Raw genomic sequence first — 17,870 nt, forward strand, 5'->3', positions numbered from 1 at the left:
TGTAGATAATTACCTAAATAGGGCGGCACGGTGGCTTAGTGGGTAGCACTGTTGCCTCACAGCAAGAAGGTCCTGGGTTCGATCCCCAGACGGGGCGGTCTGGGTCCTTTCTGTGCAGAATTTGCATGTTCTCCCCGTGTCTGCGTGGGTTTCCTCCAGGAGCTCTGCCCTGGATGAACTGGCGCCCCGTCCAGGGTGTTACTGTGTGCCTTGTGCCCATTGAAAAGCTGGGATAGGCTCCAGCATCCCCCCGCCCCCTTCCATGACCTTAATTGGATAAGCAGATAACAAAATGAATGAATGAATGAACAATTACCCTAAATAAAAATAAAATTTACTACAATGACAGCTTTGAAAAAGCACATGCTAGCCCTACACTTTCAGACAGGTGGCTGTAATTGAATAGGCGAAGCGGGTGAGGATTGTCAAACAAAATCTAAAGCGAAACAAAATCAAACCAAATAATTAACAATGAATATAAAAGTGATTAAAAAGTTAAAATATGTTTAAAAATGAACAATCATTAAATGCTTAAATTACTTAATGCTTTTTAGTTAATTTTTTTAGCTTAAATTACTTAATGCATTTCTAACTACCAAGCTGACATCTGAGTTGCTAAGTGGAATCACGGCTTAGTTCTCTCCTGCATTTGCACATTGTCAATTCACATTTCTTACTAATGTGCTGCTTAATCTTGCATTATTTAAATCTTCTGGGTAATGTGTTTTGATCTTGGCAAAGGCTTAATTCTAGTCAGTGCTGCCAGTATTGGATTGGGCTTTGAATGTGCTGGACTTTTAAAACCCCATGCAGAAGTCATTCTGGTTGGGGAAATAAAATCATTATTAAAAGTGCAAACATGGCGTTTTTCATTTTAGTCTTTAGAAAGCCAGCATCAGCATCTTTTTTCATTATACTGAAGTGAGGACCCTGGCTAAATCCACATTACCAAAGGAGTAACACACAAGAAGAAGGATTTTCTCTGGTAACACTCAATAAATTTTTGCTATTAACTTTATCAAGTTCATTTGAAATAGATGTTTCTTTTTAATTTCTCCACCTTGGTGGTTAGGCTACTTCTTTTTGCTTGACACTGATACATAGTCACAGGTATTTCCCTTGGCTACCCTGAAAAGAGCAGTGTATAAGTAGAATAATGACCGTGAAATAACTTCTGACTGTCTCTGATATAGACGCGGCTGCTAACCACGGCTGAGCAGGCTGCTGGATGGAGAGTAGTTTAGAGAAAAAGCAAACTGGTTGCCAATGTAGCTTCATTTCAGACTTTTGATCTGCCATATGCTTTGCATATTACCTATGTGAATCGTGAATGTTCCACTTTATTTTGTTGATGTAAGGTTTTATACTCCATGGTTTGGGTTAAACGGATATTATTCATTTATTCATCACATATTTTTGGCTGGTCACCTTGAATGGAACTGAACTGAACAATTGCTCTCTTGAAAACACTATGCAGGATTTTTGCTCATTATTGAACTTGGCCCTGGACATGGTCATTGATGACAGATCTGGCAAAGTTTAAATATTCTACATAACATTTATTTCATCTTCAAGACTGACTATTCTACCTAGTCAAAGCTTTGAATTGAAGACAATTTAGGGTAACTGTATGTCGAGACACAATGATCATTAAGTCATTTAAACTTTCTTGTATTAATACTTGTGTGATTTCTATATTTCCAGCTCCGATCACTTGCTACAGGTGAATTTAGTGACTGAAGTTCAAATGAGGATCAAAGGAGCATCACGTGATTGAAATCCAATTATGTCTTGCAATTTTAAGAAGGTGTCATTAATCTTGTCCAGTCCATTCCTGAAGTTCTGTGTTGAATGCCGTCAGATGCTATGATTTGTTTTTCAGTTTTATTGTGTTGTTTCAATGCAAACAAGCAGTACATTATTACAGCAACTCACATTATTAATTTGGTGGTGCAGACACTTATCCACAACTTATTTCACAAGTCGTTTTACTCATTTGCCCATATAAACAGGGCTGATTTGCCTGCACCTAGTCTAAGCCACAAACATTAAAATACAGAAGTCTAGACAGATCTCAGAAAGAAGATCATAGATGTATTCTCGAGATGTTCTGTTCAAACAGTGACAACCTGCCAGTGACACTGTAGCACTGGATTACCTTAAAATATTTACCACTGCCGCAAATCATCAACCAAGTATTGATTCTTGGACAAAATTGGGTGTTCCAGCATCAAATGACCCAAAACACTCGTCAAAACTGTTTTATTATAACTAAATCAGGCCTATTACGCTTACGTAATAGCCCTCTCAAAGCTCTGACCTCAACCCTGTTGAGAATATGCGGTTAAAGTTTGGTTGAACTGTTTAAATTCTGCCAAGTTAAGTGGTCAAAGAGCCAACAAGAGTTGTTCCAGAAGCTTGTTATTGACTTTAAGAAGCAGTTTACTGAGATAGAAAAGAGCTCACACTCATATAACAAAATATTAGATGTGCTGTATGTATATTTCTGACCCAACAGATTATTACAATTTATTTGCTTTTAACAAATTACGTAGTGGTTTAATCATAAGAAATAACTGGTACGTTACATTCCAAGCTGTGTTCTAATGTGATTAACATGCAATAATAATAATAAAAACATTACAGAGTTTCTAAGCTGTTACTAAAGAACTGGTTCCTTAATTGCTAGTTTTACGAGGATATCATTTGGTTGTGAGAGTTGCCAGTATAAATTCATTTGATGAAGATAAGCTAAGTCCTGCATAATTGCCTGTAATTTAGCGTGAGGTAATTGTTGGCATGTAGTTCTGTGCCGCAGCCATTGTTGATTTTGTTGTTATGGTTCATGGACAATTCGCCCAGTAAATTTAAAGACTGTTCAGTTGCATTCAGGCTCTAAAAAATCTAAAGCCATTTTCTCAGTCATTCTCAAGCCCTAAATGCTGTACGTGTGTAAATTCAGTGCCAATCGTCTTTTAATGTGAGTGTAAGTAAGTGTATATACAAAAGCTCTGTGCCAGCCAGCATTAGAGCTGCTTTTGACGTGAGTGTGTTCACTATAGCTAAGCCCATTCCTCGAGTAAAAGCTTCTGATTAAACATTCTGTAAGCCCTTGTATTTATTTTATGTAGCTTATCTCAGACTTTGCACTAATAAATGTCACTGTTTATCACTGACTAATTCCCTGCCATATCTGCTCTTTGTCTGGCTTAGATTTGTGCAGGCTTTTGCCAGAGATTTGCTGAGGTGCTGGAGGTGTTTGCTAATATTTAAAGATTTAGCTCAGGGAGATAAGTCTGACTTTTTAGTTGCTGAGGGTTAAACTCACTGATCCACCCTGTTTCTCTGTATTTTCAAGAATTAGAACCTGATTGCAACATTGAAGACATATCCTCAATAGCCACAAACTGTAGTAACATGAGCACATATTGCTGTGCAGTTTAATCTACTGTTGGTGCACTCTGTGGCCAAAAGTGGATGGAAGATAAAGTATCTTAATCCATCAATTACTAAGACGTAAAAATGAATTTAAAAAAATAGTCTCACACAAGTCACTGACAACAAACAAACATATTGAGCCCTTCTAGCCCAAATAAAACAAGACAGAATGCAACAGGAAAGTAAAACTGAAGGTTGATAACGAATTAGGACCTCTGCTGGCTGGTTGATGGTGTCGAGGAATAATGCGTTGATCAGAGTCTGGCTCTCCGTGTACAAAGCTGATCTGCAGGTGAAAAGATGCAGGTGAAAAAATGCAGTTGGCTACTGCTCACGTGTCAGAGGGGGCGTGTGACAGTCTCGCTCTCCTCAATCAGGGCGGGGGTCAGCACCAGTGGAGAGGAAGCATAACACAATAGGGTAAAAACTGGACGAAAATGCATAAAAAAGTCAACGAGTTTGGTTTAGACCTTATTCTCTTTAACAAAGCTTTTCATTGCACACCACACACTTCTGTTTACATTTATTTCAATCTGTCCTCCATGACTGTTCCATAGACCAGAGCACTGTGGGAATAGTTCAGCGTTTATGAAGTTCCATTATAGCTGCATGTTCATTTCAGAAGCCTCGTTAAGATAATAAGCACACTCAGACCTTGGGTTAATTACCCGACATGGCTTTAATACTATCGCTACCTTTACTTAATAACTTAATGTTCACATAAACAGCCTGAATGAAAGCTTCTGAGATGCTGAAAATGAAACGATTGACTCCAGTGTATGATGCTGAAAAAAGTATGTTTCTAAATGTAACATTTGCAAAAGTTTGCACAGTGTGCATTTTTAACAGGTGTTTCTTCTTTTTCTGTCACCTCTGTTAAAATCATTTTTACTCAAATATTACGGAAAAGCTATAGCATCTGTCTCAATAGGCCATCAGTGGCAGGATGATTAAGTTGTGCTGAAATGCCATCAACACATTCATAGGATACCACCTTTTCTATAAATCTGTCCATTAAATTCTGGCAGGATCACTGAAAGTATTTTTTTATTGTCATCTTAAAATTCAGAACGGTCAAGTGCTAAAACCTGTATAAATTTTATATGTAAAGATCATCTGTCCCTGGGTGCAACTCTCACTGCCAAGTTTCCAACCTCACTTCACATCAGTAGACAACCAAAATTGAATTCAAAGTGAATGTATTAAAAATAGGCTTAGCATTGAATTCAGATCTCGCTGCAGTATTAAAGCATATTTTCATATCATATCTGTATCATATGACTTTATCTGACAATTATATGATACAATATTATACAATCAATCCAAATGTATTGTCCTTTTAGTGAACAGAAGAATTCGTGCAAAGTCAGACCCTGTAAGACCTTAAGTTTCAAACTGACTCTGGGTGTAAGAACTGACTGTCAGAAGCTTTATTTATTTAGTTACCACGACTAAAATACTGAGCATGAATCTAAGATCAGCATGTAGTTGTGTAAAGCACACCACTGCTCACCTGAATGCATAGTGCCAAGTATAGTGATAAAGGAAACACTGGTCTGGGAGTATTTTTAAGGTTTGGGCTCCCAAACCATTAGTTTACTGAAGGGAATTACTAATACTACAGTACACAGTAGTTTTATAGAGAATTTTCTGCCTGAAGAAAACTGCATGCTTTCAGCTTTGTGGTCGCAGTATGGGGAATGCATTTTTCCTTTGGGATAACTATGCCCCAGATACATGTACAGAATAAAGTCCATGAAGAAATAGTTTATAGCCTTACACACACTTTTAATATCTAATGCATTTGTTGCTAATCCACAGCAGACAGGTTCCAAAATGTAGTGAAAGGATTTTCCAGAAATGTGGCAGAAACAAGTCTATTGTTCTGGATATTCCCTTTTTTTTCTTTTAAATGAATACTGTAAGAAGATGAATTAATTCTGTGGTGGTGCTGAATTACACATTCTTAATGGCCCTTAGTAACTTATTTTTGAAATTTTGTTCCAGATGAGTTGAAGCAGAACTTTGCCAGCTGTACAGTATTCTGTTCTCTTTTGAATTTTGATCAATCCACTTTCGACCTACAGCGAATGAAAGAAAATAAAAAAAGAAAAAACATTTGCCCCCTGTTTCTAATTGTTCTATTTTGCACTTCATCTCTAAAGACATTATCCTCACATGGTTGCTTCATAAAAGCTAAATTGTTTCATTTTAAAACTGATTGAGGCCGAATTACAAAAAGACTGAAAAGGGGGATGAAAGGGCCTCTTTCCCTCCTACTGGGTTATGCTAAACCACTTATTTCAAGCTAAACTGGATTATAGACAAAAGGGACAGTGCTTGAATTCCTCAGCAGGCCCCAAGAGGCTGTTGTGGCAGGGCTCCTTCGCACCCCTCGCTGTGCCCATAATTGAAGTTGTGTTTTCAAGAGTTTGTCATTCAGAACGGCGGCCTCATCTCATCGGAGATGCACCAGTTTGGTTACTCGGGAGATGGGTTTGACTGACATTTGGACTCCACCCCAGACACCAGGCACCCCGGCATCCTGGCTGTACCCTGGACAAATGGTGGCATTATCAAATTTTTTAAGTGTCTGTCACTTTTGGGAAGTGTGTGTTTAAGTGTACAGTGAGAACATTGCGTGCCAGGTCATTGTTAAAGAAGCGCTGTTAGTGTTTGATACTGTTCAGCGGTTTCTTTAGCTTAGACACATAACTCGTGAGTTGTAAGCACACATATGGATGTGGTTAAAAAGCAGAGGTCCTCTCAGCATCAGAGGCCAGGCAGACTGGAAATGACACATTTACTCATTCCGTGGTCATGCGGTGTATCGGCAAGATGCCAACAGGTTCTAATGTTGTCATAAAGTCAGATTTTTGCATGATTCTTACAATTTAGGCAACTCATAGATTACAAACTGTTGCATTACCCCCTCCAACATTGTTTGTACCCACCAAATTGATTAGTAAAATTTAAATTTAAAATCTGCCTATCTTACTCATTAATATCTGCTGCTATATAAACCCTATGCTTTTAACTGTATATCAAAATAAGTTTTTTTACCTCACTTAGTACCATGTACTGGCCAACACTTCTCTTGTCTTTGGTCCCGTCCCCCTCAGTTTCTTTAGATTAGACAATGTCTCCTGTATTTATTGCACTTCTGTTTTATGTTGCACCCTGGTCTTGGAGGAACATAGTTACATTTCAGTATGTACTTGTATACAGCTGAAATGACAATAAAGCTTCTCTTGAACTCCCTAAGATTATCTCCCTTATGTACCTTATAAGACTCAAGAACAGGATGTATAGCTAGTTTTTTTCTTTCAGTATAGGGGGCGAGCACATCCAAACAAAGCTACCTGTGGCTGAATCTCAAATGCTGTTCTAATGGGAATATTGTGCACATTGTAGGTTTTAATATCCTAACACAGTGAGGAGAAAGAACGATTCCATTTTTGTTTGCTATTTTAGATATTTTAGCTCATACATTCACTTAAAAATTGTCCACAATGTATTTGTATGTGAGTATAAGCGTTAACAAAGATATGTGTTAAGAAAAGAATAAAAAGTATTCAGACACCACAAAGAATTTTGCATTATTGTGGTTATTTTTGACCCGTTGTCTTTACGTTCTCTTGAATAAATGAGTAGATCAATTCTTGTTTATATTTCAGTATATAATTAACCTACTGTATGTGTTAAATGCCCAAAAGACTCACTTTTGTGGTTATGAAGGAACTATTTAATGAAAATATCTGGGGAAATCTAGTCTGGCAACATCTTTGAGTTACACAAGTGTAAGTTGTTTATACCTGGTTTTTGGAGGCGAACATAATTACATGTAAAACCATTTGTAGCTGTTTGTCCTAATTGGACGGTGGTAGCCTAGTGGGTAGAGCTTTGGGCTATCAATCGAAAGGTTGTTTGAATCCCAGTTCTGCCATGCAGTCATTGTTGGGCCCTTGAGCAAGGCCTTTAGCCCTCTCTGCGCCTGGGGCGCCATACAATTTTGTTGTACTGTACACATGTACGTATATGTATATATGACAAACAGAGGCATTCTATTCTATTCTGTTATTTTCTGTTCTAATCTTGGTAAATTAAACTAAATAGCTAAACAGGGAACTTTCACTGTTTATTTTGGGCAGACTTTCCACGTTTTGTGCAATAGTTGCCTGAAAACAGCACAAAAACCTTAATAATTTTTACCTTGCTACAAGATTTATTATCTAAAACTAGCGTATTTTTACAAGGATAAGTATATTTTTTGGTAAAAGTATTCATACTTAGTGTTCTTGGCCACATTCGCTGCACTACTGCCGATATGTCAGCAGCACACATCAAATCCCATAATTCCATCCAGAATTTTGGTTTGCATTGATGTACCTTTTAAGCCTCTAGGCTTATATCTATTATGTGACTATTCAACTTGATTCAACACTGAATTCCTTTTCAAACACTAAACACACACATATATATGCACACATACACACATGTACAAATTGAAATCCTAGTATCTGTAGGCTAAACATCGTGAGCATGGTGTTATATCCCTGCTGGGCCCCCTGAGCCGATGTGATCCCAGACCTGTAGTCTCCTCATAAATCTGCCAAGCATCTTGAGCGGCATGCGAGTATTAACACAGCCTCATGACCCTGCTGGCACTACGACATAGTGCTTTCCACACTCTCACATGCCGAGACCACCGGTGAAATAAGCTGTTGTGGGTTTTTGGTGAAAAGAATGACCAGATTAGTAGGGCCACCTGACCTATTCATGTGAGGTTCAGATTAGTTATTTAAAGGGTGTTGGGTAAACACAATGGTAATATGGATTACAACTACACACAACTATGTAGATTTACAAAATCTATTTTATAAGCCATGGTGTCCAGGACTAATGGTATTTTACCAATCCTTACTTTATATCACTTACTTACTTTCTATACCGCTTATCTTAATTAGGGTCACAGGGGAGGGGGGGATCTGTTTGGTGCTGGAGCCTATCCCAGCTCTCAATGGGTCACACAGAAACACCCTAGACACGGCGCCAGTCCATGGCAGGGCAGACATACACACATTCCCACCTTAACACACACACATCTAAGGACAATTTAGTATCTCCAGTTAACCTGACTGCATGTCTTTGGACTGTAGGACGAGATGGGAGCACCTGTAGGGCAGGAGTCTAGTGCACATAAAGCTGCATCATTACTGTATGTACAGGATGGCTTGGTGGCTCTGTGGGTAGCACTGTTGCCTCACAGCAAGAAGGTCCTGGGTTCGATTCTCAGGTGGGGTGGTCCAGGTCCTTTCTGTGTGGGGTTTGCATGTTCTCCCCGTGTCTGTGTGGGTTTCCTCTGGGAGCTTCGGTTTCCTCCCACAGTCCAAAGACGTGCAAGTGAGGTGAATTGGAGATGCAAAATTGTTCATGACATTAAATTTGAACTGATGAACCTTGTGTAACCAGTGATTATCTGTCCTGTCATGAATGTAACCAAAGTGTGTAAAACATGACAAGAAGATCATAATTAATAAATAATTACAGTATATAATTGATCCAGCAGAAATTCAGATCGTAATAAAGACATGAAAGAAATTCCTTACAGTTCTTTTGGATAAAATTGTAGGTATTAGTTATTCAAACACAGAAATAGAACAGTTGCAAAAATCATTAGAAATTTAAAGACTAGCCGCTCAGGTGGCACAGCGGTAAAATATGCTAGCTCACAAGAGCTGAGATTTCGAATACATCGTATCGCATCTCAGCTCTGCCATGCGGCTAGGCTGGGTGGCTATATGAACAACGTTTGGCCTGTTGTTCATACAGGGTTAGGGAGCCGGATAGGGACCCATAACTGATGCAATACTGACCTTTGCTGGCTGGCTCATGGCGTCTGCACAGAGTAGAGGAATAATGCTGATCAGGGTGTGGCTCTCCGTGCACACGGCTGATTGCATATGAACTTGGCTGGAGCAGGTAAAAAAATGCAGTCGGCTACTGCTCACGTATCGGAGGGGACGTGTGTCAGTTCGCTCTCCTCAATCAGGGACAGGGGTCAGCACCAGTAGAGAGGAAGTATAATGCAATTGGGTAAAAATTGGACACGCTAAAAATCGGGAGAAAATGCATAAAAAAAGAAAGAAATGTAAAGACTGTCAAACATGTCGTGTTTAAGTAGTTGTAAATTCCTGACATTCTGACTTGTATAAAAATGCTGTTTGTGAATACTGCCTGCAGCCACCAGATAAAAAGTAATTATGCACAACACAGTTGCACAAAATCCAACCTTCTCTGAACTTCTGTAACTTTTGCAATTGCAGTAAAACATTTTTGATCGAGTCTACATGGAAAGTTTCCTAGTGAATTTTCTTTCCTCAGTGGAATTTGGGCTCGCAGGGCATGTCTTTACCCTATCTGATCTTCTTTGTTTGTGGACCTGTGGAGCATTAGAGGATAATCATGCTCTCAGTATTACTTATATAGTCGAACATGATTTCCCGAGGCCAGGTCAGTCTTTGAAGTCTGAGCAGTGCAGTAAGTGGAGCCATTCCCGTCGCATGCCGTTGCTACAGAAAGGATTTCATTAAAGAAAATCCATCCAACATTTGGATTTATGTAATTGGTAAGAATGCGTCCTCAATGTGGATGTACAGGTACTAATTCTAAACCAATCAGCACAGATACTTAACATATACATTGCGATCCTCAAATACACCGGGTGGTTATTGGATACTGCTAAAAAAACACAGCAGAATGATGGTTCCAGTTTAAACCTACATAATGCTGCTTCTAATGATTCTCTAATTAGTTCCTCTCCAGAGGGGCTTACACATTCCATACCATGTGTGTTTTATCTGTGTGTGTCTTTACCACTAAGCTGTCATTATACTTAGCACTTATGCTTACCTACTTGTCTGTGTAGTTTCTGTGCATCTGGAGGATTAAAACCGACCTCCTCTAGGGAGCAGGTCAGGGACGAAACGTTTCTGGCTGGCAGGTTTCTGTGTCAACCTATAACCTTAGCCATTTCATGTTATTTTGGGACGCATATTTGTTACTGCAGAGTAGCCTGGAGATGTCCTACAAATGTGGACATTCACTGTCAGATCATCTCTAGAATTCTCTGCCATTGTTTTTACAAGCTGTGTCTCAGGTCATATACGTTATTTACTATATAAGGAGACTGTTATTAACTCTGGTTTGTGAGCTTTTAATAAAGGGATATATTATCACTGATCACAAAATGGAAGTAGTGACTGGTCAGCTGGACGCTCCCTAGCAGGTGCAGTTGGCAGTTTAGTGGACATAATTGGCCACTGAAGTCTGCTGGGTGGGAAAAGACCGGACTGGAAAGGGAGTGAGGTCTTTGATGCTGTGTAAGGACCCTTGCCTGGTTAGCGAAACCTGCTTGCCAAGTATGGGCAAATAAGAGGGAGTCAGTGGACTGCACATGCATCAGAGGGATCATGTGTCAGGCACATATACCCTTCTCGGATGCGACCAGGGTCTCCAGCAGCGAAAGACAAATTGGCTACGCTAAACTGGGAGGAAAGGGGATAAAATGAATAAATAAAATAGCAAAAAATCAGAAGTAATGGCTTGTCCAAGAGCTCTATGACAGTGTGGAGCTTGCTTGAGTGTAGACAGTGCTACCTGTGTTCTAGCAGCTTCTAGTTTTTGACAGACTTGTTTTTATGTGCCACTTGGCTACATCTGACCATCTGGACATAATTTTGAGTTTCCATTTTGACCTTGGCTAAGAGACCACTTTTCCATTTACTTTGTAACGGGTACAGTCAAACTAGCCTTATTTATGTGGGCACAAAGAAGTCTCCAGTCTTTCAATCATAATGCCACCAAATTAATAATCTGACGTGCTCTTTTGTATTTTTAAGTCAGCAGATTGTTTAACAGCTTTTAGAAACTCAAAGTAAAAGCAGCGTCAGCACGAGAGCTATTTATCAGGAGTTGTATAGATTGGAATTTCCTGGCCAAGCATCTGCACACAGCCTACATTAAGCACAGACAATGCCAAGCATGGGTGTGTATAGATTGGTGTAATTGCCATTGGACTCTGCATGACTATACCCCTGAGTCCAGGGTAAAAAATACCCACACAGATACATTAACTCAACCTTATTCAGCATTTCTGAAATGAATCAGAATGCAGCCTATGAGCCAGCGCTCATGCTCACTGATGCTCTTTTGGCTAAGCAGACCTAAATTCTGGTTATGTCTCAAAATCTAATCTTAATAAAAGCTGTAGAGGCTGAGATTACAGCAATGGGAACCATGTTTAAATTATTCTCTTGGTTTTATTACATCGTTTGGGTGTCAGTTCTTTAAAGACTTTTAATGATGAAGTGTATTAGGGAGGAAACTGTAGCTGTAAGTGTTACAGTATAGGATGACAAATCTATCTGATTTAGTTTGTTGTATAAATGTATTTAACTGCCAGATTGCTTTAAAATGATCCAAATAATTTAATTGGTGTATTACAATTATTGTTGTAAGCTGAAATAGTCACTTTCAGGTACACTTGACATTCTTTATTACAAATATACTAACTAAATCCTTATACCCCTCTTAATTGTATGGTTCAGGTGTTTTAGGCACACAGCTCTAACTTTAGCCTCAATGTATACCTTTGGAATTAATTGGAATTTGTTTTAAGAGCCAAAGAAATGTTTTAACGAATGGTTGCAAATTTTAGACACCCTTAGTAGTCGGGTGTACACATACTTTCAGCCACATATTGTATATTATGTATTTATAGTTTGTCTGGTGCCACAAGGAAACACTGGGTGCAAGTGGTGGAGTACAATTTTGAGAGTTTATTGCAGGGCAACACAAACATACCCATTAATTTAAGGCTTAAGCATTCAATCTACTATCTGCATATTTTATGAGGTTGGAGAAAACTCACACAGTTACAGGTAAAGCATGCAAAACTCATGAAAGATGGTTACTTGGTACCAAATCTGAACTCTGGCCTAAAGGACCCATGATGCTGTGTGACACATATACTGTGCAACTTCTGTTTTTAATTGTTCATCAACATTTTTGTATTTATTAATTTAATTTTAAATTTTAAAGTTTAAACTTTGTTGGTTGATTGTCTCATGCATATGAAATATGTTTTGTCCATGCAGTTGCATGCTGCTGATTGAAATGTATTCTCAGTAATAGACAGACACACATAATTAATTGATAAAACATTAGTAGTGAAGGTCCTTTGCTCCACTGTCACTCCATTTATATAAAGCATTAACTGTGTTAGAGGGCTGGAAGCTGAGGCTTCTGCCAAAGGGAAGATGTTTACTACCACTGTGCTGGATTAGGTACCGTGATTAGATGAGGAGAGAGTGGACTCTTTAGGAGATTCCCCCTGAGAGGGCTGTCCTGTCATCGCCGGGTAAAACAGAGATGACAAAAGGAGGAAGGAAATCAATACTGCGGCACTGCTACTGAGCTGGAGGAGGAAAGTCCTCCTCACTCCTCCTCACTCACGGCGCTGCAGCCAACATATTCATCAAACTGATGGAGAAATTGGTGTTCAGTAGTGGTGCGGAAGAGGTTATACATATAAAGTGTTCATTATGAGGCAAATTAGACTCTTTATCTATGTGTAATCATTGTTGTTTGTTACTGAATTAAATAAACCACTAAGAATTGAATGTAACTTCGGGTTTTAATAGTAAATTCGCACTAGTGCTACTAATACTAGATTTAAATAGTCTCAGCAACTCAGCGTTGCCTCCGGTCGGCTGGGCGCCATCTAGCAGGCATAATTGGCAGTGCCCGCAGCAGATACTAATTGGCCACTGTATCTGCAGGGTGGGGGCCGGACTGTGTGTGGGTGGGTGGGTCTTCATATGCTGTGTAAGGACCCTGATTGGAAGAAGAGACGCCTGTGCAGAGTGCATGGGCAAGAAGAGGAGGGCTGTACACGTGTCGGAAGAGGCGTGTACAGCAACGTGCTCTCCTCGGATGCAATCTGGTATCTCTCAGCAGCGGAAGACAAATTGACTGTTCTACATCTTAGAGGGAGAAAAATGGGGAGAAAATGCATTAAAAAAATAGTATCAGCAACAACCAACCGCCCAAAAGTTAGACCTGCATGAATTTTTGTTTGTTTTGTTGCATTAATTTAAACAAATTATATTTGTTTTATCCTGTTATACCAGGGCGGCACGGTGGCTAAGTGGGTAGCACTGTCGCCTCACAGCAAGAATGTCCTGGGTTTGATCCACAGGTGGGGCGGTCCAGGTCCTTTCTGTGTGGAGTTTGCATGTTCTCCCCATGTCTGTGTGGGTTTCCTCTGGGAGCTCCGGTTTCCTCCCACAGTCCAAAGACATGCAAGTGAGGTGAATTGGAGACACTAAATTGTTCATGACTGTGTTCGCTATAACCTTGTGAATTGATGAACCTTGTGTAATGAGTAACTACCGTTCCTGTCATGAATGTAACCGAAAGAGTAAAACATGACGTTAAAATCCTAATAAACAAACAAACAAATTCTATTATACCAACACATGTAACCAGTTATTCATGTTTTACTTTTCACCAGTTTATGGCTATGATTTTAACTGTAATAAATTGAATAAAATGATATGATTTTTAACAGTGATCACATACTTGCCCAGAAATAAAATTGGCTTAAGTTAGATCACATTTTGAATGATGTCAGAGCGTGGTATTGTGAATAGATCATGGTTGTACATTATGCATGATTATGTTTCATATTTTCCTTCAGTTTTACATTAAAGCTCTAGTCAGATTTCATGTCTGGTCCTAAACCAACCAGAAAACTACTTTGGCTCTTTAAATATTTTTTCTCATCCTTTTTCTAGATTCTGATCTCTTCTGGATTCAGACTCTAACTGCTCTCTTTCTGTTTTTCAGAAGAAGAACTTGCATCTGCTGCTGAGTGTGTTCCTGCTGGGTTCCTGGGGCGTCTTCCTGCTGGCCTGCCGTATTTACTGGATGGGCAACAAACCTCCAAACTTCTCCAACTCTGACAACCCTGCAGCAGACTGCCCATGTTTTCTAACCCGGGCACTAACATTTTTCTACCTGCCAGCCATGAATGTATGGCTTCTTCTTTGCCCAGATATGCTGAGCTTCGATTGGTCCATGGACGCACTGCCTCTACTAAGGACCATCACCGATTGGAGGAACCTCCACACAGTGGCATTCTACTCTATACTTTTAGCACTGGCATGGTTTGGGTTTTACAGTCACCCAAGCAAGGTGAAGGAGATGAATGGAAAAGCTCATGATGCAAATGGAAAATCCAGCACAAATGGACACGTTTATCATTCAGACTATGAACATTCGATTCCAGATTCAGACTCTGTTCAGACAAATGGAAATGGAAGCAAAAAGCACTATGTAGCTAGGACTTCACTGCCCACCACTGAAAATGTAGTGGTGTTCTCATTAGGCTTGTTGGCCATCCCTTTCCTCCCTGCCACAAACTTGTTTTTTTACGTAGGCTTTGTGGTGGCAGAGCGGGTTCTCTACATCCCCAGCATGGGCTTTTGTTTACTGGTGGCAGTGGGGATGAGGGCACTCTGGATAAGAATGAGGACAAACTCATCCAGGACTCTGGTGCTCGCCTGCGGTGCTTCTCTGGTGCTACTTTTTGGAGTTAAGACATTTTTAAGGAACCAGGACTGGCACAATGAGGAAATGCTGTACAAGTCAGGGATAGCTGTAAACCCTGCTAAAGGTCAGTTGCAAATACTGTCCACTTTAACGTATGGTTTCACTCCAGAAATTGGTTGATGTAACTACTTTATGCCTTATAGTGTACAAAATCATCTGTTACAGTTCCTCAGCAATACTATATTTTACTCATTTCTTGTCTTTGTTTAGCCTGGGGAAACCTAGGAAATGTCCTGAAGAACCAGGAGAAGATAGCAGAGGCTGAGCAAGCCTACAGGAACGCCCTGTACTACCGAAGGAACATGGCTGACATGCTGTATAACCTGTAAGTGAGAATGCATTCTTTATAAAGCAGGACATGTTGGTCAGGTTGACTAAAGCAAACTTTCTGTATCTATATTGGTCAAACTTTCTCTGTATCGGCACCCTCATTAATCATTTAGCTCTGAGCTGCTGGGACTATTCAGCTTTACTGTGAACCCTTTCTTTGAATTTTATACCACACTCTAGTTAAGGTCTTGTAGCATACAAACTAGTGAAAATGTAGTGATGACCCCCAGGTGAACGTCTCCTTTCACTTTTAAAAAGTGATTACCTTATTTATCTTTTAAGCCTTATTACATTTACAGGCTATCAGAGTACACACCTGCTTGTCTATTGTTATATACAGTATAATATTATTGTATAATACATTATTTTAACAGGGATGAACTTGCACTGTAATAAACTGTACTCTGTTCACCAGTCGGATACTGGGACATTTTTAACCTAAAACGATGTTCATCAACTGCCAGTGGTTGATTGTTGCTCATAGATCTTTATCTTGGTCAGGGTCATGACAGGTCCATTTCAATAGGAAACACTGGGCGCAAGTCAGGAATACCCTGGACAGGGTGCCATCAATCTTAAGGCTTTGGCCAACACAACTAAGGTTCAAACCCAGATCTCAGTGGTGGTGGGTTAGCATAACAGACCACTGGACTTAATAGTTTATCATTTTTTAATATTACTAAACTGAAAAATGTTTTTCGGCACAATGAAACCAAAGCTAGACTTGCTGCAGCTGTGAGCACAAAAAACCAACTGAGCTTGAATGCAGCCAATAATAAGTAGCACTGAATTGTGTTTTTCCTCTCACTTTTAGGGGTTTGCTCCTACAGGAGAATAACAGGTTCTCGGATGCTCTCCACTACTACAAGCTTGCCATCGGGAGCCGGCCAACTCTTGCTTGTAAGTGCACTTATTTTCATTGACAATTTCAAATCCTTTAGCTGTGTGGGTGTATCTGAGTGTGCTGGCTGTTCATTACTGCAGTTTTATTGAATAAATGAATTAGACACCCAGATACTAGCTGACTCAGCTTGGATACTAGCTCCAATTCCACAATATCAATATTGAATCAATACCTGATTTGGTCAAATGATTAGTGGTTTGCATCATGCAATTAAATGAAGTTGATTTTAGCTATTAGTATATTGTTTGTTTTAAACTGTTTCCATGCTTAATGCAGTGCAAAGATGTGACAGTTTTAGGCTAGACCAAATTGGTTTATGTGTTCATGATTGGAGTACAGTTATGACATACACCAACAGAAGAGCACATGTTCAGGTTTGGTGGCTCTGTCCTGCTATAGGGGTCATTTGCTGGCTTTCTTTGGATTCACTTGTTCTCTTTAAGAAAAGTGTAACTTCAAATTAATGCAAAGTTATTTAGACTGACAATCTCATGCGTTTAATAAAATCATGACCAGGATGGCAGTGCCCCCATCCACAGGACACGAGGTCACTAATTTTTAGAATAATAAAAAGGATGTAAATTAAATGCTGTGCTCTTTATAGCTATTGGATCTTGACACACCTTTGAGAGATTTTAGACAAACCTGTTAGAAATGGTTTTTAATCACCATCATGCCGATGAGAAACCCTTAATGTTTTTGAGATAATTCAACACAGTGCCATATCAAACTAACTGCTATCAGAGTCACTCAGGTCTTTATATCCATCAGTATTTGCTGCATTCAACACATGTACAACAAGGAACTACTAACATTTAATATATCACTGATCGTGACATGCACAATAGGTACTTTGCAATGCAATTTAAGTTTGTTCTGTTTAAACTTTGAGTTGAAGTATAAATTATTTTTTGACTTTCTAAGCACTTTTTAACTGTTGTTAAAACACTATCTGTGTGTGTTGACTTTAGATTTGGTTTAGTTTCCAAGTTCCTCTTTGGTTAAAAAAAATGACATGCTGCAATTTTAAACATCACACAGTGATATATGCAGTCGTGCCACCTGTAATGTTTTACTAAAAGTTCCCATTGCAGACCTTATGGTGATTAATTGGGAAATTAGGGAGGTAAAAGAGATAAGAATTGATTAGCTTTCTTAAAGAGAATAGACTTGTTTATCTAATCTGCTGTTTAAAATGGCTATTAAGCCGTGCAAATAAATACTCTAATTCAGAGGCAGTTCATCAAGGCTGGCGCATCTTAGCCTGCCAATACTTCTGCTCATTCTTACATTTGACTTAGCCCCCCTAAGTGTCGAATATGTATTGGCACCCCACAGACAAGTTGCCAATTTATCTGCCTAAATCAGCCTCAGACCTTCCTCAAGCCCCAAAGAGCCTAATTATCCTCAGCCTGCACAGTAATGAACAGTGAACTTTCACACCTTTTTTCATTTCAATTTCACTGCATTTATCAGAAGCTTTTATCCTAAGCAAATCACAGTTGTTAACTGTAACAATTAG

The 17,870-nt window shown here is 39.3% G+C and overlaps 1 protein-coding gene across 2 annotated transcripts in view; it reads left to right on the plus strand.

The window, feature by feature from the left end:
• Positions 1 to 17,870, plus strand: part of tmtc2b (transmembrane O-mannosyltransferase targeting cadherins 2b) — a 115,262-nt gene that overhangs the window by 74,844 nt on the left and 22,548 nt on the right. Inside the window, exons 3-7 of one of the 2 annotated variants that reach the window (XM_063004797.1) lie at positions 6,570 to 6,595; positions 9,459 to 9,465; positions 14,350 to 15,178; positions 15,325 to 15,439; positions 16,259 to 16,344. In XM_063004797.1, coding sequence (XP_062860867.1) covers positions 6,570 to 6,595; positions 9,459 to 9,465; positions 14,350 to 15,178; positions 15,325 to 15,439; positions 16,259 to 16,344 — 1,063 coding nt within the window. The remainder of the gene's footprint in view (positions 1 to 6,569; positions 6,596 to 9,458; positions 9,466 to 14,349; positions 15,179 to 15,324; positions 15,440 to 16,258; positions 16,345 to 17,870) is intronic. The other variant, XM_063004796.1, reaches the window with a different exon arrangement.

This window comes from Trichomycterus rosablanca, chromosome 11 (genome assembly GCF_030014385.1).
Source record: "Trichomycterus rosablanca isolate fTriRos1 chromosome 11, fTriRos1.hap1, whole genome shotgun sequence".
NCBI classification, from domain to species: Eukaryota; Metazoa; Chordata; class Actinopteri; order Siluriformes; family Trichomycteridae; genus Trichomycterus; species Trichomycterus rosablanca.